The sequence below is a fragment of the Salvia hispanica genome, chromosome 6 (assembly GCF_029641045.1).
Source record: "Salvia hispanica isolate PSC_SH4W2 chromosome 6, Shi_PSC_v1, whole genome shotgun sequence".
NCBI classification, from domain to species: domain Eukaryota; kingdom Viridiplantae; phylum Streptophyta; class Magnoliopsida; order Lamiales; family Lamiaceae; genus Salvia; species Salvia hispanica.
The window spans coordinates 31,044,208-31,064,626 of record NC_142697.1 but is presented as its reverse complement, the minus strand read 5'-3'; the positions used below and the strand labels follow the sequence as shown (position 1 = coordinate 31,064,626).

General features: G+C 40.2%; 2 protein-coding genes and 1 pseudogene across 2 annotated transcripts; 2 read left to right on the top strand and 1 right to left on the bottom strand.

The window, feature by feature from the left end:
* Positions 1 to 1,344: 1,344 nt before the first annotated feature.
* Positions 1,345 to 8,565, top strand: LOC125205935 (putative transcription elongation factor SPT5 homolog 1). Its single transcript, XM_048105154.2, has 22 exons — positions 1,345 to 1,839; positions 2,712 to 2,944; positions 3,053 to 3,199; positions 3,329 to 3,490; positions 3,585 to 3,668; positions 3,950 to 4,020; positions 4,108 to 4,465; positions 4,572 to 4,727; positions 5,019 to 5,116; positions 5,202 to 5,250; positions 5,330 to 5,482; positions 5,616 to 5,759; positions 5,851 to 5,962; positions 6,158 to 6,313; positions 6,403 to 6,448; positions 6,534 to 6,628; positions 6,719 to 6,797; positions 7,171 to 7,225; positions 7,300 to 7,417; positions 7,502 to 7,645; positions 7,755 to 7,855; positions 8,044 to 8,565. The coding sequence occupies exons 1-22, from the start codon at positions 1,506 to 1,508 to the stop codon at positions 8,287 to 8,289; spliced, it is 3,141 nt and encodes a 1,046-aa protein (XP_047961111.1). The 5' UTR covers positions 1,345 to 1,505; the 3' UTR covers positions 8,290 to 8,565.
* On the top strand, positions 8,331 to 10,220 carry LOC125206574 (receptor-like protein kinase ANXUR1). The gene is made up of 3 exons (XM_089061538.1): positions 8,331 to 8,380; positions 8,897 to 10,038; positions 10,111 to 10,220. Exons 1-3 carry the CDS (start codon positions 8,331 to 8,333, stop codon positions 10,218 to 10,220), a joined length of 1,302 nt encoding a protein of 433 aa, XP_088917664.1.
* A 2,398-nt stretch (positions 10,221 to 12,618) lies between these two features.
* LOC148923566 (uncharacterized) lies at positions 12,619 to 15,356 on the bottom strand (annotated as a pseudogene).
* Positions 15,357 to 20,419: the final 5,063 nt, after the last annotated feature.

The window sequence follows — 20,419 nt, the reverse complement described above, 5'->3', positions numbered from 1 at the left end:
AGATAAATCTCAATATAAATGCGGTAAAAACTCCAAACATTATGTTCACGAAATTAGTTTTTCCTTTACATATTGATTGCACTACATGTACCATATACTATTCAATTTACGAAACCCTAAATTTGCAAGGCAAATCAAATCAAATCAATTCTTAGATATTGATCATCCGAGAAGATTAAATAGTGTTTTAATTATCACTAAAAATGAACCAAATTTGTTAATCCGAGGGGATTAAAGATTACTCAAATATAATTTGGGAATGATATAATACTAATATAATATAATTAAAACAGAATAAAATATGATTATTAGTATCGTCTCGGATTTTACCAACTAGTGTCTACTCCCGTGCGATGCACGGTTCATTTAATTTTACAAAAACTAATTTCATATATCACTTTTTCATTACTTGAATTTGAAAACTAAAAAAAACTAAACTTTCAAAACTTAACATATAATAGTGCAAATATTTACAACAGACATATATATAGACTACATATGTATTTGTTCTAAACTTTTCATCCTATTCTTTTTCACTTCTAGAATTCTCTCATTTTTTCTTATATATTCTATTTATTCTTATATATTTCTACTATAAATTATCTTTAATTTTTAATTACAAAAATTAGACTTATTGTTTATTTGAACACATTCCGCGCAATAAACATGCTAAAATAAGAAGACGATAAAGTGCAACTGAGTTGATAAAACTTTTTTTCTTAATCCAATAGGTTAGGATTTTAAGTCATCGTGAGAATAAATAGAGAATCATTATTGTTCATTTAAAAAAAAAACAATGTCTTTAAGTAGGTTTCCAAAAGCATAAAAATTTTAAGATAGAGAATCATTATTAATTTATAGTTTGACACTTTGACTTGTTTTTTTAGTGAAATGACTGATTTAAAAAATTTGGCCATCAACTTTTTTAATAATTTGACTTGTTTTTAAGTGAAATACTGATTTAAAAAATTTGGCCATCAACTTTTTTAATAATGTGCTCTTTACAATTCTTGATGACATGTAAGTTACGAGATAAAAACGTACGTATACAAAAGTTGAGGCTAAAATATAAATCAACTGAATTAAATGAATTTGATTGTAACCACCCCATTAATTATTTACTTAAATATTAATTCAAATTTATTTAAAAATTACCCTAAATTATTATCACAATATTAAATATTTATTTAAATATTTATCAAAATTTATTTTTAATAAATAGTCACTCCTAAATCTAGGATAATTCAAATTCATACCTAGAATTCATAAATATTCAAATTTAGACCAAAATTCGTAAGTTTTTTACTATATGGTTATAGATAGATTTTTTCCCTCTTCTTCACCGCGCCTGGTTCTAGGGCTTTTTTTTTTCTCTCTCTTACATACTCTCAAGCAATATCTCTGAAGAACTTAAATACCTCACATCCACACTCTCCCCAAATCACATTCCATCAAATCACAAGCTTTCGATCCTCACTCGCGGAGAATTTTAATTGCCGATAGCGATGCCACGCCGCAGAGATGATTACGAGGACGACGTCGATGACGACGACGAGTTCGACGGCGTTGATGAAGAGGATGACGAGGCCGACGGATACAGCGATGGAGGGAAGGTCAAAAGGAAGCGGAATGCATCGGATTTCATCGACGACGATGCGGAGGAAGACGAGGAGGAAGAGGACGACGATGACGATGAGGATTATGGCGGTGGAGGAGGCGGTGGCAGAAGAAGAGGAGGAGGAGGAGGGAAGCGCCATAAGGGGGGTGCCTCCAATTTTTTTGATTTGGAAGCGCAGGTTGATTCCGATGAGGAAGAGGAGGAAGAGGAAGGGGATGACGGTTAGTATGGTTCTTCATTTATTTTCTTGCTTGGCTATTGAGTTCATTGTGGATTTCGATTTTGGTATTTTGTTAATTTGCCAATTGTGGTTGGAAATTGGAAAATTATGGAGAGGTGGTATGATGCTTGGGACGTAGGGATCTTCTATTTTGCATCCTTGCGCGTAATTTCATGAACTTATACTGGTATATGTAATTCCATTATTTGAGTTTGGGGGGATAGGATCGTTTCATGAATATGTTACTAAATGGCAAAGACGATTTGGTTTGAATGGTGGAACAAACCAATAACAAAAATGCAGCCTTCCCAGTCTGAAACGTTCAATTTTGCCCCTTCCAAATTCTTGCCATCTCATAGCTGAGTGCAGATTTTGTGAATGTAGAATGCTTTGACTATTTAGAGCTGGATTGCTTGATAGTTTGATTTTGTTTTGGCTTCTAGGAGTATTTATTTTCCCAGATTTAGAGCCCTACTTTTATTGCAGGAAACAAGTAGATCCCTTACTAGTTTTACTGCCTTGCTTCTTGTGATTTACTTCCTATGTATGAGAATTTAATCACATATGGGTTATTCCCTGGACGTAGTTGGCCCTATGTGCTGCTAGTATGCATCCTAATCTCTCAACTTTCTCTGTGCTTTGCTCCTCTGAGCAGCCGTCCTCACAATCAATGTTGAGATCACTAATTGTAAATATGCCTTGGAAGTTGGAACTGGAACTCTAAAAAAGACGTCTTGTGTCTTAAATAATCTTTTAGGATCTGTATCACTTCCTACTAAGTAGTTTATTTGAAATCTTATCATTCTTGCATTTTACTTGTTGACGCTATTGTCATACATATTTTTATGTTTTTGTGTCTGCCTTGATATGCAGATTTCATTGATCCGGGAGCTGATATACCTGATGAGGATGAAAGACGAATCCATCGCCGTCCGCTGCTTCCACGTGAGGATGAGCAAGAGGATGTTGAGGAGATTGAGAGAAGAATTCAGGAAAGATATGCAAGGAGCCTTAATGTTGAATATGACGAGGAGGCAACAGATGTAGAACAGCAAGCTCTACTGCCTTCTATTAGGGATCCCAAATTATGGATGGTGAAATGTGCGGTATGATATTGGGAGGTTCCATTATAACTGGAAATAGCTTAAAAGAGTTAATAAAAAGCAATTTGAGTTCTTTATTGTCTAATTTAATTCACCTATTGTGCTCTGCAGATTGGTCGTGAAAGAGAGGTGGCTGTTTGCCTTATGCAGAAGTGCATTGATAGAGGATCTGAATTGCAAATAAAATCTGCTGTAGCACTTGATCATCTAAAAAATTATATATACATAGAGGCAGATAAAGAGGCACATGTGAAGGAGGTATATCAGTTGAAATCCTTTATATTTCTGTTGTAGCTGTACAAGTCTTGAGTTTGTGATCATAAATTATTCGAGTTGTGGTGTAGTTTGGGTGATAAACAAGTTTTTTTTTTGCGTGGTCCACTGTAGGCTATTAAGGGTATGCGTAATATATTTAGTTCCGGTAAAATAATGCTCGTCCCTATCAAGGAGATGACTGATGTTCTATCGGTTGAAAGCAAAGTAATTGACATTTCTAGGGATACCTGGGTCAGAATGAAGATTGGTACATATAAAGGGGATCTTGCAAAGGTATATATCGTTGTTGGAACCTTTGTTTCTTTTATATGTCATTTTTCTTTGGTTTGTTGGAATATATGTGAGACTTTGCTTTCTGAAATGCAAGGTTGTTGATGTGGACAATGTGCGGCTGAGAGCGACTGTGAAAGTAATTCCTAGGATTGATTTGCAGGCCTTGTCTAACAAATTGGTATGTGTTTGTAATTTCTTGTTGGGTTTCATTATGCCCGAGACTGACTGGGCTAAAATGAAGGCTCTCTTTTATTCTATTCTTCAATGTTAATTACATTATTTCCTTGTTTTTTTTGACGAATATTCAAGAGCAGTAATTTTTTTTCTCCTAGCCACTCATAATTATTGCACATATTGATGATATTAATACTATCAATTTAAATATGTATATCCGGAGAAGAGTTAACATATAAGTTTTACGAATGACTTTTTGGTAACAAGGTGTCAGCATGATTTCAGGAAGGGAGGGAAGTCCCCAAGAAGAAGGCATTTACTCCCCCTGCACGGTTTATGAACATTGATGAAGCTAGGTATAGTTGCTAAGTTCTTTTCTTTCATTTATCTCACCCCCAATTCTATTGACACTTTTGTAATATCATTTAACTTCTTAATTCCAGAGAGCTGCATATACGAGTGGAACGTAGACGAGATCCAGCTACTGGTGATTATTTTGAAAAAATTGAAGGGATGCTGTTCAAGGATGGTTTCTTGTATAAAAATGTATCGTTAAAATCACTCAGCACTCAGAATGTGCAACCAACCTTTGATGAACTTGAGAAATTTAGGCAACCTGGTGAAACTGGGGATGGGGACATGTCAGGTTTGTCCACACTCTTTGCAAACAGAAAGAAAGGTCATTTTATGAAGGGTGATAGGGTTATAGTTGTCAAGGGAGATCTTAGAAATCTGAAAGGATGGGTGGAGAAAGTTGAGGAAGATACTGTGCATATTAAACCAAATGAAAAGGGCCTTCCAGTAAGTAAATTTGATATACTTTTTTTTCATGTAATATCTCAAACCCCTTATCAAATCATGGCAATTAGTGCAAAGAGTTTTACTGTGTTTGATCTGTTGATTTCAGAAAACTCTTGCTATAAGTGACAAAGAGCTTTGCAAGTACTTCGAACCTGGGAATCATGTAAAGGTTGTGTCTGGTGCTACAGAGGGTGCAACTGGTATGGTGGTTTCAGTTGAAGGCCATGTGGTGAACTTGGTCTCAGACACAACTAAGGAACTTGTACGCCACTATCTTTTCTATTATATTCTCCCTCCGTCCGCCTCAAGTGAGCTGCTCCTTTTGGGCACGAGATTTAGAAAGTGTTGCTTAGTTGTTTAAACAGAGAATAAAGTAGGAGAGAGGACAAAAGTAGAGATAAAAGGGTGTTAATTTTTGCCAAAAAAGGAACTGCGTCATTTTATTTTGGGACAGCCCAAAAAGGAATACGAATCACTTGAGGTGGGACAAATGGAGTGCTACTTAGTTTTGTTTGAGCATGTGCTAATGTAATTGCTATTTGTTTTTCTCTAGATCCGTGTCTTTGCGGACAATGTTGTGGAGAGCTCTGAAGTAACGTCCGGTGTAACTAGGATTGGTGATTATGAGCTTCATGACCTTGTGCTGCTCGAGTAAGTTTTGTTTTTATTTTTGTCACAGTTTCATTTTTTTATTTTCCCCTTCTAGGTTTTGCTGACTGGGAATAATTTTGTGCAGTGATAATAGTTTTGGTGTGATTATACGAGTTGAGAGTGAAGCTTTACAGGTGAGTGTCCCAAAACAAGAACTTAGTGATAGTTGAAAACTATTGGTTTGTTGTCCTAACTTGTTTGGCTGCAATTCAGGTTCTTAAGGGTGTTCCAGAGAGACCTGATGTTGCTCTTGTGAGGTTAAGAGAGATAAAATACAAGGTTGACAAGAAGATTTTTGCTAAAGATCGGTACAAGAATACATTGTCTGCGAAAGACATTGTTAAAATTCTTGATGGTCCATGTAGGGTGCGTCTGCAACTTTATTTGCTGTTACTTGAGGATGTTTGATTCTGTGTGCAGTTTGCGAAACTATTGTGCTATTGTTTCCTGGTTCCTTTTATTCAGTTGCTTACTCCTTAATTATTTTGCCACATTCCAGGGGAAACAAGGTCCAGTTGAACATATCTACAAAGGAGTTTTGTTTATATATGATCGGCATCACCTTGAGCATGCTGGCTTTATTTGCGTAAAATCTGAGTCTTGTATGATGGTTGGTGGATCACGGGCGAATGGTGATAGGAATGTATGAATCTTAACAGTTTTCTCAAGCTCCCATTTGACATGCTATTTGGTCATTTGCTTGGTTGCATCTATTGACAATGCCTTTTATGCAGGGTAATTCCTTGACATCAAGATTTTCCCATCTGAGAACCCCACCACTTGTTCCCCCCTCTCCCATGAGAACACCTAGAGGTGGTCATGGTGGTCATGGTGGCCGTAACAATTGTAAGTAATAGTATTTGCATAAATTTATAGTATCAGATTTATTAAAGCTCATACCAATGTCATGGTGGTCATGGTGGCCGTACCAATGTTACCAATGTTATACAACTAATGTGGTTGTCTCCATATCACATTTTTCATGTGTTCCGTGTAAAGTTTATTGTGCCTTCTCATGAGTTGAAAATTTTGACCAAGCAGTTGGAGGAAGAGGTGGTGGAAGAGGTCATGATGCTTTAATCGGAGCCACAGTGAAAATTCGTCTTGGCCATTACAAAGGTTGCAAGGGGCGTGTTAAAGATGTCAAAGGTTCCACAGTTCGGATTGAATTGGAATCGCAGATGAAGGTTGTTGCAGGCAAGTTACCCTGCTGAGAAATGGTTTACCTGAGCTTTTTTCTTTTTCATTTGCATCACAGTGTTTAGTGATGATCTTACCTTTTGCAGTTGATCGTAGTCAAATTTCAGATAATGTCAATGTTACGCCATCCAGGTAAGAGAGATCACTTAGAAATTTTGTAGGTCTTTAAATTTTTTAGGTCCTTAGATTTTAAGCTCTTGTTTGCTCTCTTCTCCAGGGAAACCTCCAGATATGGTATGGGAAGTGAGACCCCGATGCATCCTTCTCGCACTCCTCTGCATCCGTATATGACTCCTATGAGGGACTCCGGAGGTATGTTTTATCATAGGTCATTTTCTTGGTCATAAATGCATTTTTTTGTGGTTATCAGCTGATTTCCTTTTCTCCATAATTCTCGTGCAGTAACTCCTTACCATGACGGTATGAGGACACCTATGCGTGACCGAGCATGGAATCCTTATACACCGATGAGTCCACCAAGGTATTCTTTCCTGAAAGAAAATGCATCTCTATCAAAGTATACATGTGTGAAGTTTGGAATGCATCTAATTTTATTGCTCCCATCAAGAAATAATAACTGTTTTATCTCTCATGAGGATGTGTGTTATAAGTAATGAATCTTATTGGGAATCTAAATCTATGTTGGCTATTCTGTAGCCTGTCTAAACTTTTAGTATTGGTAGACAAATATGAAGCTGTATGTTAGGTATGCTATAACCTGTGTAAACCTTGATTAAAAGCTATGGGCTTTCAAGGAAATTAAAATTTTCACAGTTGCAGTCTACTTGCTTAGTAATTTGAATCATCCTTGCCCTCAATTGTATGTTAATGGAACTCGAATGATGAAATATCAGGGACAACTGGGAAGATGGAAATCCTGGTTCTTGGGGCACAAGTCCACAATATCAGGTATCTTGGTGCATTTTAATGTTCTCTCCAGTGCACTACATCTCTTGACATAATAATTTCTTTAATATTATCAGCCAGGAAGTCCTCCTTCACGAGCATATGAAGCACCTACACCTGGTTCTGGTTGGACAAATACCCCAAGTAACAATTACAATGAGGCAGGCACACCGAGAGATAGCGGCTCTGCTTATGGTAATTCAATATTACTCTCATCATATTACACTCCTACACAATTGTAAGACTCTGATTTGACTTGAAATTGTGTTATTTTTTCAGCAAATGCTCCAAGTCCATACTTGCCCTCTACTCCTGGTGGGCAACCTCCGATGACACCAAGTTCTGCATATTTACCAGGGACACCTGGTGGGCAACCGATGACACCTGGAAGTGGTGGCCTGGATATGATGTCACCTGTTGTAGGTCTGTGTTATACCTCTCTCTTATGCAGAATTGTTTTTTGGCGCTTATTTATTTGGTTCTTGCAATTGTGTTTTATTTTGTCACAATATATGGAACTGCTCTATTGCAGGTGCAGACAATGAAGGGCCTTGGTTCCTGCCTGATATTTTGGTCAACGTTCGTAGGCCTGGTGATGACACTACTCCAGGAGTTATAAAAGAAGTGCTCCCGGTATCTATTCTTTCATTAGCTAGCTTGCATCAGTTATGTCATTCTTAAATTTTGTTATCTCCGAAATAAATGATACTAGTTGACACCCCGGTGGTACATCAGGGAACCTTGGTCATTCGTGAATATTCATTTGGTGGCTTGTTTGTTCTTCTGCTGTTACTTAAGGTACTGCTTTTCTAATTTTCTAGGATGGCTCGTCTAAGATAGCTCTTGGATCAAGCGGTAGTGGTGATGTGGTGACTGCCCTTCCCAATGAAATTGAGGTAGTGCCACCAAGGAAGATGGACAAGATTAAGATCATGGGAGGTGCACACCGTGGGGCCACTGGGAAGCTTATTGGCATTGATGGAACTGATGGAATTGTGAAAGTTGACGACACACTGGACGTCAAGATCTTAGATATGGTAACATTGGCGAAACTAGTTCAAGCGTGAGAGATGAAGCCGGTGGCGACCTGACCTCAAGGTTTTGACAGATGGCAACGATATTTGTGTCGCTGCTGTTGCAAGTTGGAGTTGTGACAAGGTGTTAGATTGAAATCGAAACCTGCTCAAAGATTGGCAAGAAATGCAGGAACGCCTTTAACCAAACTGTTACATAATATCTATGATTTCTACACACAGGAAAGAATAGGGGAGCTGACAAGTTTTGTAGTAGTGATTTATTGTAAAATCGTTCACATAATAAAGCTGTTCTATATTTTGATTTAATACTAGTCTTTCTCTAAGTTGAATGCTCAATTGTGTAAATGTCTTATGTTCATTATATTCTTCTCACATTTCATTTCAATAACTATTGATTAGCACTTATTATAAATTTTGATATTTGGTTCAATAATTGTTAATTTCCAAATTTCGAGAAATAAATGTGATAAATAAAAGAAAAGCTTATAAGTTGTAAAAGAGTTGTTAAAATGGGATGTGCATAAAATTGTGGGCCATAATAATTGTATTACACTCCAATTTGGTTGTGTTTAATACTTCAGACCAAGTCAAGATGACTATCCTTTGGTGCCATAGTGGTTGGGCTGTTTTGTCTCAGCTACTTGGTGTCGTTAACACCAACTTGTGTTGAAAAACTCTGCCGTCGATTTTCACTTGCTGAAATCCAATCAGCCACCGGAGACTTTAGTGACGACTATGTGATTGGAAAGGGTGGTTTTGCTGAAGTCTACAACAATAGGACTGTTCTTGTGGCGATAATGCGGCGGCTAGCATCAAACCGGGATCAAGGGCAAGGGCGGACAGAGTTTGTGGCGGAGATTGAAACACTAAGTAAGTTCCGACACTATAATCTAGTCGTTCTTATTGGGTACTGCGATGAGGAGGGCGAGATGATTCTCGTTTATGACTACATGTCTAATGGAACACTGGCAGATCACCTCTACAATCTAGGTACGTCACTCTCGTGGAATGAACGACTTAAGATATGTATTGGAGCTGGGCGAGGTCTTGACCATCTTCACTCGGGTTGCTCTATCATACATCGTGATGTCAAGCCTACTAATATCCTTTTGGATCATGATTTCACAGCTAAGGTTTCAGATTTTGGATTGGCCAAACATTTAGGCCATAATATGTCACAAACTCATGTCACCACTCATGTTAAGGGTTCATTTGGATATTTTGATCCTAGTTATTTCACCACGGGTAGACTCACAAAAGGAAGCGACACATACGCGTTTGGGGTAATATTATTGGAGGTATTGAGTGGGAGACCCGCGGTGGAGCATAGGCTTGACGAGGATCAGCTGTGTATGAGCACGTGGGCTCAAGAAAAAATTCGAAATGGGAAAGCTGGGCAGATTGTAAATCCATATTTGAAGGGAGATATCTCAGAAATTTGCCTCAAGACATTTGTTGGCGTTGTTAAAAGATGTTTGCATCATGATCCAAAGAAGAGACTCACAATGAGTCGAGTTGTGGCGCAACTTGAGTTAGCTCTCGAACAACAGGAGAGTAAAGGGACGAGATCACAAAAATTACAATTTTGGCCATTTCGGAACATAGTTGTACCATCCGGTAAAAGTGAATTCTTTCGATGTAAAAATGTTTCCTATGATGATACAGGATCAACACATAAGGATGTCAATGAGGTGAAAGTTGATGTCCATGTCCCTGCCTCTCCATTAGCTGAAACAAATGACATTACTGATGATTCAAGTGTTATACCATTTGGAAAAAGTGAATTCTTTGTTATGTATAAACAATCAACAAATGTGATGATTCATCTTTAGCTTGGCTATGGTGAGACAGGATCAACATCAATGGATGAGAATGAGGTTGAAGTCGATACGCTATCAAAGGCCATCCGAGTGGATCATACTATTAATATGCTGCCAATTTATGTCCCTTCCATTCCTTAGAAAATCCCAGTTGTTCGAATTCCTTACACAGAGGAAAAAGTGTATTCTATGGAGTGATGCAAAGTGGAGAAGAAGAAGCAACAATTCAAATTCCCAGCCACATGCCAAAGGATAAGTTTATAGCATTGGTTGGTTGGTTTGGCTATGCTATGTGGATGAAAAATCATGAAAAAGTTTATAATCAGATTTGGAATGGCTTGTGCACCTTGATTTTGTAGGTCTCAACAGTATCTAGTCTGAAACACGAAAACGTGGTTCAACTAGTTGGTTATTATATGGATGACGATGGCCTGGGTTGCCTGGTGTATGAGCCGGCTCAACGGGTGTCCCTATATGATATTCTTTACGGTTGGCTGATTCTTTAAGTAGTGAAATAGTATCCTAGCTTCTTCATGTATAGTACTTATATACACATTTACAGAGGTGAAGGCAAGTCGGGCTTTGTCATGATCCCAAAGAATGAAGATCGCTGTTGGGATTGCAAGGGGATTACACTACATTCATCACAATGGTTTGATTCATTATCACATCTCATCCAGGAATGTTCTACATTTTGACAATGAAACTGCTAAGATAACCTAAATTCATTCACCAACTCGATGCTTCTATTGTAATGCAATGTTATCTGTGGATGAGTGTGATAGAGTGAAGGCGACCGATTAAGAAGAGCACGAGAGGTGCTCAACAGATTTACTAAAACAAGGGAGATGGAAAAGGGGAAACTCGACTTTATTCATTGAAAAGAGAATGTAACAATGCAGAAATCCTCCAAAGAGGCCTTACGACTATGTCGTCCAATATACTGACTTTTCCCAAAGATGATCTCAGTCCTTTGGGCTCTTCAATATATATAGACTTTACAATTAACTGAATGAGGAATACTAGCAACAAACTAATATGCAAATACATGTAACAAATTAAATATGCTAACAACTATAGTCGAGATAATCTTGCAACCGCTTCCCCTTCTTTACTCCGTCGAATTTGCAGGCCAAACCACCTCTCTATTTCCACGCTTATAAACTCTCCATTGTGTATCAACTGCTCCACCGGTCAAAACAGCCTTGTCCTCAAGGCTAAAATAAGGAAAGTGTCCGTGCATGTCAGCTACGTCTACCCATGTCGCCTCGTCATTTCCTAGTCCTTGCCATTTAATTAACACTTGGAACACATCCTCCCCCTCCCGAGTCACCGTTCGCTGGTCCAACAGCGCCGCTGGAGAACAGGGACCTCACCCTCCTCGATTTCCTCTGGAAGTGCGGCTGCCAACGCCTCATTTCCCGACGCCTCAAACGGTGATATGCCTGACGCCGAATGAGTGCTTGTGTTGTAGCAATATTCCGCCCAAGCCAACCACCTATTCCACTGGCGTGGCTTCTCCGATGAAAAACACTGCAGAAAAGTCTGGAGGCAGCGGTTCATCACCTCCGTTTGGCCATCGGTCTCCGGGTGATAAGCGGAGCTCATCTTGAGCTTGGTTCCTGTGGCGCGAAACAGCTCCTGCCAAAAGGAACTGATAAAAATTGGGTCGCGGTCGGAGACGATGGAACGGGGAATTCCACGAAGCCGGACCACTTCCTTAGTAAAAATCTCTGCCACCTGCTTTGCCGAGAACGGATGACGCAGAGCTATGAAATGGGCATATTTGGAAAGACGATCGACCACGACAAACACGCAATCCACACCCCCAGCCTTGGGGAGACCCGACAAAAAATTCATACTCACATCTTCCCATACTCTCTCCGGGATGGGCAGTGGGGCCAAGAGGCCCGCCGGCGCTTGGGTATCAGATTTATTTTTCTGGCACGTAGCGCAGGCAGCAACAAAGTTTGTGACGTGTTTCACCATGCCGAGCCAATAAATATTAGATGCAAGGGGCGGTAAGTGCGGTAGGCTCCCGCGTGTCCCCCACTTGGCGTGATGTGGAACTCTGCCAACAGCCTGGTTGTCCAAGGGGATGAAGCAGGAATGACGAAACGGCCTTTGTAGAAAAGGACTCCATGGTTGAGTTCGTAATGAGGCGTTGACGGCTCACCGGCCTCCAAAGCTGCTTTGATCTTCCCCAAGGAGGCGTCGGAGTCAATAGAAGCCTGGGCCATTGACCAATCGACCCGTATAGGTCGAGATACAACAGAGAGCTCGATAGCGTCGTCATCGCGACGAGAGAGAGCATCCGCCGCCCGATTTAAACGTCCTTCCTTATAAACCACCAAGAACTCGTACCCCAAAAGTTTGGCTGCCCAATTTTGTTGAGCAGGAGTGGACAGCGGCTGAGTTAACAGGTGCCGCAGACTCCGCTAGTCGGTGCGGACTACGAAGCAGCGACCGAGCAAGTAGGGTCGCTAATGATGGATCGGCAACACAAGGCCCATCAACTCCTTCTCATAAGCCGACTTGGTCAGCCATCTCGACGAAAGGGGCTTGCTAAACTAGGCAACTGGCTGCTTCTCCTGCATAAGAACTGCCCCAGGCCCCGTCCCGACGCATCACATTCGATGACAAATTCTTTTGAAAAATCGGGAGGATGAGGGCCGAAGTCAATGCCGACTTGAGCTCGTGAAACGCCTTGCTCGCCTCGGCAGGCCATACCCACGCCCTTTTTTGTAGTGGTGTGTTCTGATTTCTTCAAAAGGGCAGTTAAAGGAGCAACGATTTTTCCATAGTTGCGGATGAATCGCCGATAGTAGCCCGTCAAACCCAAAAATCCCCTAACTCCTTTCAGTGACGTCGGAGTAGGCCAACGAACCACCGCAGATATTTTGGATGGGTCCATGTGTACACTGGCCGCCGAGACAATGTGACCAAGATATTCGACCTCGTTGCGCCCTAAGAGACACTTCTTGGGATTGACCACGAGGGAGTGGGTTTGCAGGAGCTGAAATACCTGGCGAAGGTGAGAAATATGCGCCTCCCAAGTCTTACTATAGACCAATATGTCATCGAAGAAAACGAGCGCATGCCGCCGTTGGAGAGGGCGAAAAATATCATTCATCAAGCTTTGAAAAGTGGCGGGGGTGTTGTTCAGGCCAAAAGGCATGACCCGGAACTCATAATGGCCCGAGTGAGTCCGAGAAGCTGTCTTGTGGATATCCGGGGCCGCGACGCGAATCTAGTGATACCCAGCTTTCAAATCCAATCTGCTGAACCATCATGCACCATGCAATTCATCGAGGAGTTCTTGAATGACCGGAATTGGGTACTTATCCGGTATAGTGCGCTTATTTAGTTCGCGATAATCGACGCGGAACCGCCAAGACCCGTCCTTTTTCCGCACGAGGAGGACTGGGCTTGAGTAAGGACTAGTGCTTGGCTGGATAATCCCGGAGGCAAGCATCTCTACGACCAGCCGCTGCATTTCGTCCTTTTGTAAGTGGTTGTATCTGTAAGGATGAACGGAGACAGGGAGTGACCCTGGCTGAAGTGGAATTTGTGGTCGATTCGTCGGCTCGGGGGCAGAGTGGTCGTGGGGTTCATGACCGCTGGGAATTCTGCCGTGAGGTCGTGAAGCTGACGTCGGGCCGCATCAGTCAGGTTATCTGCAAAATCAAAATTGGGCTCGGCGGGGCTGGTTAAGGAGCACAAAACCCAGCCTTCTTCGCCGGATTCCAAGGCATGTATGTCCCGTGCAGAGCACTCCCGACGCGTGAGGGTGGGGTCTCCTTGGAGTATGACCAGCCTCCCGTTGAAAGGAAACTTCATAGAGAGGTTATCCCAATTTGCAGTGACGTCTCCCAGAGATTTCAACCACGAAACACCCAGGATTATATCGATATTTCGCAGAGGAAAAACATAGCACGATACCACAAAAACTTCAGATGCCAGTAATAAGGGAATGTCACGGCAAATACCTGCTGCCCGGACTAATGATCCATCACCTAATCGGACAGAGTAAGGCGCGGTAGGAGTGACCTGTAACTGCAGCTGTGCCACCACCTTATCCGACACGAAACAATGGCTGGCACCGCTGTCTACCATCACCAATAAATCGTGATTATTGAGGGATCCGAAAAGCTTCATAGTCTCGGATGTGTCAAGGCCATTGAAAGACAATTCTGACAGCCGAAGTTCAATATCTTCCTCCACTGCCTCCTTCTCCTCCGGAGTCGTGTCATCTAGCAGGTCCTCCTCCTCCTCCTCTTCCTCCTCCTCCTCCTCGTAAACCAGTACATTCAGTGTCTTAGGAGAGCAGCGATGCGTTGTTCCATACTTAAGACCGCATTTAAAACAAGTACCTGCTGCCAAATGTCGTTTAAACTCCTCTGAAGAAATTTGCCGAAAATTCCGCTGTGAGTTGCGGAAAGGACCGGTTACAGAATTTGAGGAGTTGGACGAAGGGGGCCCTTTCTTAAATGATCTGCCGTATGTGGGTGCCTGTGACACTTGCTGGAATGTTCCTACAGGTGACTGGGGTTGGGCCGGTGGATTTCCGGCCACTTGGTCGACATCCAGTACAAACTGGACTCCATCAGTGTAGTTTGTGATCTTGGCAGCCTTCATCTGCATCCGAACCTCAGGACGTAGGCCTGCCATGAAGAAACCCAAATACTGGTGGTAAGCCAGATCCGGAACTAAGGCCAATCGGGCCTCGAATGCTGCCACAACAGTGTGATGGACTGCCGCAAACGCTTCGTACTCATCCACAGCGCCATTGTTTCCGAAGCGCTTCATAAGCTCCTGCACAAAACAGTCCCAATCCAAATTCGGGGTGCGTTTAATAAGCAACTGGTACCATGGCAAAGCCGGGCCAACCTATGCGATCATAGCCACCTTTACTTACTTCTCGGGGACCGTGCCAGATACCAGAAAATACTGCTCAGCTCGTGCTGGCCAAGCCACCGCCTCTGTGCCGTCAAAAGTGGGCATGGGCATGGTGGAATTTCCCCCTGGGTTCGCCGTAGGTGGGTCCTCCTTAGTCGTTGAATCGGCAGTGCCTGAGGCTGATGACCCGGTCGATTTGCCCGTTGACAGAGCAGTCTGTACCTCCGCGATAAATAACTCCAGTTGAGATGCGACCGCTGAAATGCGGTCATCAGTGGTCTTGAGTTGATTTCGGGGGGCATCAATTCCCGTCTCCAGTTCCCTAGCCGCCTTCTCTAACCCGTCTAGACGAGAGTCCGTACTCCGAGTTGCTATCATCGTTCACCGCACCAATTGATAGAGTTAAGGCGACCGATTAAGAAGAGCACAAGGGGTGCTCAACAGATTTACTAAAACAAGGGAGATGGAAAAGGGGAAACTCGACTTTATTGATTGAAAAGAGAATGTAACAATGCAGAAATCCTCCAAAGAGGCCTTACGACTATGTCGTCCAATATACTGACTTTTCCCAAAGATGATCTAGTCCTTTGGGCTCTTCAATATATATAGACTTTACAATTAACTGAATGAGGAATACTAGCAACAAACTGATATGCAAATAAATGTAACAAATTAAATATGCTAATAAGTATAGTCGAGATAATCTTGCAACCGCTTCCCCTTCTTTACTCCGTCGAATTTGCAGGCCAAACCACCTCTCTATTTCCACGCTTATAAACTCTCCATTGTGTATCACAGTGTCATCCTAAGAATGTGGAGAGATATTATGATGCCCCAGAGTATGTACATAAATTTTTCTAAGTTTTATTTAGTGATGAGTTTGAATTTGTGGTAATTGCTGCTATTTGGAATGGTATATATAGATGGACTGAGCACACTCAAACAAGTAATGTTTACAGCTTTGGTGTGATTCTCCTTGAGCTCTTCTTGACAGGTGGTCCCAAAAGGCATCTGCACCAGCTTGTGTCATGGGTAGGTATGCAGCAACTCATTTGTCAACGCGTCTTTGTTTACTGACAAGTAATATTATGCTTTACCGTAACTCGGTTCTGAAAAGGTACATAAGATTGTGGATGCTAGATTACAAGGAGACTACCCAGAAAAGGCAGTTGAAAAGGTAGATAACATGGTATAGAAGTCTCTTGCAAATGATATCATGCATGATTATGTTGGGCTCCTTGAAACAGATGGCTAAAGTTGCTCGGATGTGTCTTTCACATGAAGTACAGCGTCGTCCAAGCATGAGTATAGTTGTACGAGCTCTCGAGTTGTGTGATACGTCCGAGCCTTTGGAATTGGTGGGCTTGTCAACTGAGGCCAAGCCAAGGAGATTGGCTTATTAATAAGATAGAATTCCTTTCTCTGTTTGGCTCATCTGAGTTTGTCGTTGGACACATTTTTCATATAATTTTCTCCACAAAATCAAACAATTTCTTAAAATTTGCGTTGAACACGTCTTCTACATCTTGTTCACTTGGCTCTAAGTATATATGTTAGTCAGCATTGTAAGTTTGTAACCATATATTCTGCGTGCAGGTGTGGACATGTTGTCGCCTCGAACAACAACTCAACCACGCAGACATGGACATGTCGTCGCCTTGAACAACAACTCAACCGAGATGCAACAGCAACAGCAACAAGTACTAAGATGGTATAAAGGTCAATGTCCAAAATGAGATGAGGGATGTCCCTGCACTTGTGCATCTCTCCACAAAGTGATTCCTGCCCAAACATAATAGTCATGACTAAACTGAGACTATAATATCTCTGTATAAATGTTAAATGAGACCATACACATACCTAACCAAGCAAGAAAGCCAAGACTGCTAGCCAAAAACAACCCCGAGCTGATACTATTGAAGCTGGAACGACAACCGAATTTCATATGTTCAACTACAGAAAAACTGCTACTAATCCAAAATAAGGTCACATGTTGCTGTGTTTGTGTATAGTTTACCAGTACAGACAGACGAGGTTGCCCCATCCGTAGAAAACACACCCCAAGTCGAACCAGTGAACATACCACATTAAGTCTCGCGTGAGTAGTGTTCGTGGGATCAGCAGGCAGTTGCAAATCATGGCCAGACCACAGACAGACCTTTTATGTTATCTCTTAAAGAAAATAACTCATTGCATATGTATACCCATCTTGGAAGAAGAAATATAACCATTTGTGCAACAGGCATCCACATAAACAGAACAGTGGTTGTACCGATCCACCTTTTTTCGACAGTTTGCCCATTCGCGCCTAACAAGCTTCTTAGAGGACTTTCATATCCTTTAAAACTATTCATAGATTCACATACTAACCATAAACACGGCAAGCACTGCAGTAAAAAGAGCAATGCAGCCCGGCAAGATAGTGTTTGGGATGAAAGTCGACCACATGACCTGCTCCACAACATAGTTAAAACCCCCCAAAGAATCAAATGTATGCAACTTGTTTCCTTACTTGTGGAAGTGGCTATGGAAGATCAACTGATGGATTGGCGAGGAAATACTCTTCCTTATGCGTAGTTCATAGCTTCGAAAATGTAGATGAGCACGCAGAAATGACCCCAGGCTTCGCAGATTAGAGCTTATTGGAAGCTCCATCTTGTATTTGAGCAACAATTAGTCAGCCATTGTTGGCAAATAGTAGTTGATGAAATCACATTCCCCACTTCATATATATCAAAGAATTGGTGATATCTCAACATACTATGTCACCATACACAGTTTATACACACTGTCATTTATCAACTATGATCACTCACTCATTTAAGTAGACATAAAAAACCAATCTTTTCTCTAAATTTCAAGAACTGGTCATCACACTTCATATGTGAATTTTTACAAACAGGTCTATAACAGTAGTAAACACACACACAACTGACAGAGTAATGAGCTAGTGGAAATCATGAATCAATATGATGCAACCTTCAAATTTATTTATTGTAATATATTAACAATTCTCATGTTCTGAAAATGTTTCATAGTAGGAGCTCGTGCTTGTTCCAATATAAGCTATGAATTGAGAGAAGCAATGGTTGGTGATTTGGTGCAATTTTGGTTGGCTACATTAGATCACTTGGTAGTAATAAATTTAAAATAACTATCATCACAAATGTGCAAGGATTTGAGGTCTCAATTGCTTCACCATTCATTTGATGTAGTTTTCTAAGATTTCATTTTCCACAACATACTACTTCCGTCCCAATAAATATGAAACATGCATTTGGTTTTCAGCACAGAATTATATGCATGAGTTAATGAAGAGAGAGTAAAGAGAGAAGAAAAAATAGATATGATACTGTTTTCATTTTAAGAAAAACGTTTATTTTTAATGATACAATCCAAAATAGAAAACGTTTCGTTTCTATTGAGAAAATGGCTTATACGTTTAACTTTTCTTTTATTTCTTGTCAAAATTTTGTATTCATAAAATGAGAAATTGCAACCTATATATGTGTAGGTTAAAGATGTTTTTAGGTGTTATTAGTTACTTAATTAGAAGTAAAATTATAATAAAGATGTTGGTTAGTCTCAATTCTCAAATGCTATTTTTACTCAGTCGATCCAGAGTAAAAGTTCTTAATGTGATATTTTACTATTTGCTATATGAAATTACAAATACTTTATAATAAACTTTTGAATTAACTAATTGAAAAATATAACCAAGCATCAAATGTTTGAAGTCCATTTTAACCTATAATCTCAATTCGAACTTTGAAGGCGTCCTAGAAGTTTCCAAACAAATTTATGATTTATTATGCGGATTTTTCCGGAAGATATCAACACACAATGTGCTTATTATCCAACATGAACGCTTTAGATTTAGTTATTTGGATATGATTAGAAGAAATTCGAAGCATCCTAATCCCCTATAAATACATAGCCCTTGTTCGGTTGCCCATACTAAACCTCAAAATTAGATTAATCTCATGTTCGGTTGATAATACTATATTTTTGACTTAATCCTAGATTAAGGGTGTGTTTGATACCCAAACCCAGAAAAGGGCTTCCAAGAATAAAATCAAGAAAATGAACCAGAAACTATTTTCTTCCATATTTGTTTGATAAACATGATGCGTTGTTTGACGGAAGAGTGAGAAACCTATTTAGTCATAATAAAGTACAATTCTACACTTCACTTATTGTCAATATTCTATGAAGAGTAATGATAAACAACCAAATTTTGTACAACCAAAATAAGATTATATTAGTAATTTTGAGGTGTTAATTAAATATTAAAATAATAAATATAGTTAGTTAACAAATTAAAAACACTTTATTAGTCTTTGGCCTCATTTTCAATTTTTTATTTTTATATTTGAATTAGTTCTCCATTATTTTTCAAATTTTAATTAAAGTATGTATTAATTACATTTTATGGTTAAAAAAAATTCAAAAATTATACACAAATACCATAATATTATGCACGTTCCCTGTACTATATATATGTCTATATTTTTTAATTAAATGCATAAATAAATTACTTTTATCTCAAATAAATCAATTTTTGGTTGTACAAAATTTGGTTGCATAGATTTATTGTTCTATGAAACGACCTCAAATTCTCTTCGTCTTCTTCTTCACTCGAAGCCACATATTCACTCCGGCTAAATGAAATCTGAAATTACCATAAAATTTACACACTTCCATGATGAAATCTTTCACAAATCAAAATCTCGACCCACAAAATTAATGTCAGAAAATCAAATATTGGCTTCTTCACCTTCTTCAATCATAACAACCTGATTTTCTCTTCTTCAGAAATCCGGCGAGTTTTCCGCCGGAAGATATTGACTTCCTTTCCCCCCTTCAAATCGTTATAGATTTTAAGCACCCGGAATTTCGTCTTCGAGAATCCATCTTCCATTAAGTTATTTATGTTCCTACTCGCATGTATATTCATTGCTTTTCTCGTTCGCGAACCTCGTTCGAATCAACTTCGGTCGGTACACCTGGAACAACTCTGCCTCTGGTGAGGAAAAGAATCTGTTGGCGGCGCTCGAATCGGAAGAGGTTCATCTAGGACTCTATCGATTCTTCTGAGTTTTGCGGTTTCTTCATCAGAATATTGGCGACTAAAAGACTCCGACCGACGGCTTTCACAGTCACCTTATTCTTTGTTCATTTCGGTCACACTTTTGTAACCATAGATTCTCTTTTGTTCCCTTAATTGAATTGAACATCTTGCCGTTGAAATTGAAGAAGGGGCAGTGAGGGAAAGTAATTATTTTCTGGATACAATATTCGGAGTAAGAATAGAATCGCACCATATGGCTCCGAAAAGGTAACTGGCGTACACAAGAATACATCCACGGGCTTCTACTTTTTCTCGGGCCAACAAGAAAATATTCTTTGCCATCAAACAGTGAAACTGACAGCTAATGGCC

Excerpts from the sequence above, each read along its gene's own strand:
- LOC125205935 (XM_048105154.2), top strand. The coding sequence starts at position 1,506 with ATGCCACGCCGCAGAGATGATTACGAGGACGACGTCGATGACGACGAC. Across the intron at positions 5,483-5,615 it reads TTCTTGATGGTCCATGTAGG|GGGAAACAAGGTCCAGTTGA; the intron begins GTGCGTCTGCAA and ends GCCACATTCCAG. Across the intron at positions 5,760-5,850 it reads GGGCGAATGGTGATAGGAAT|GGTAATTCCTTGACATCAAG; the intron begins GTATGAATCTTA and ends CCTTTTATGCAG.
- LOC125206574 (XM_089061538.1), top strand. The coding sequence starts at position 8,331 with ATGGCAACGATATTTGTGTCGCTGCTGTTGCAAGTTGGAGTTGTGACA. Across the intron at positions 8,381-8,896 it reads CAAGTTGGAGTTGTGACAAG|CTACTTGGTGTCGTTAACAC; the intron begins GTGTTAGATTGA and ends GTTTTGTCTCAG. Across the intron at positions 10,039-10,110 it reads TGTTATACCATTTGGAAAAA|GATCAACATCAATGGATGAG; the intron begins GTGAATTCTTTG and ends ATGGTGAGACAG.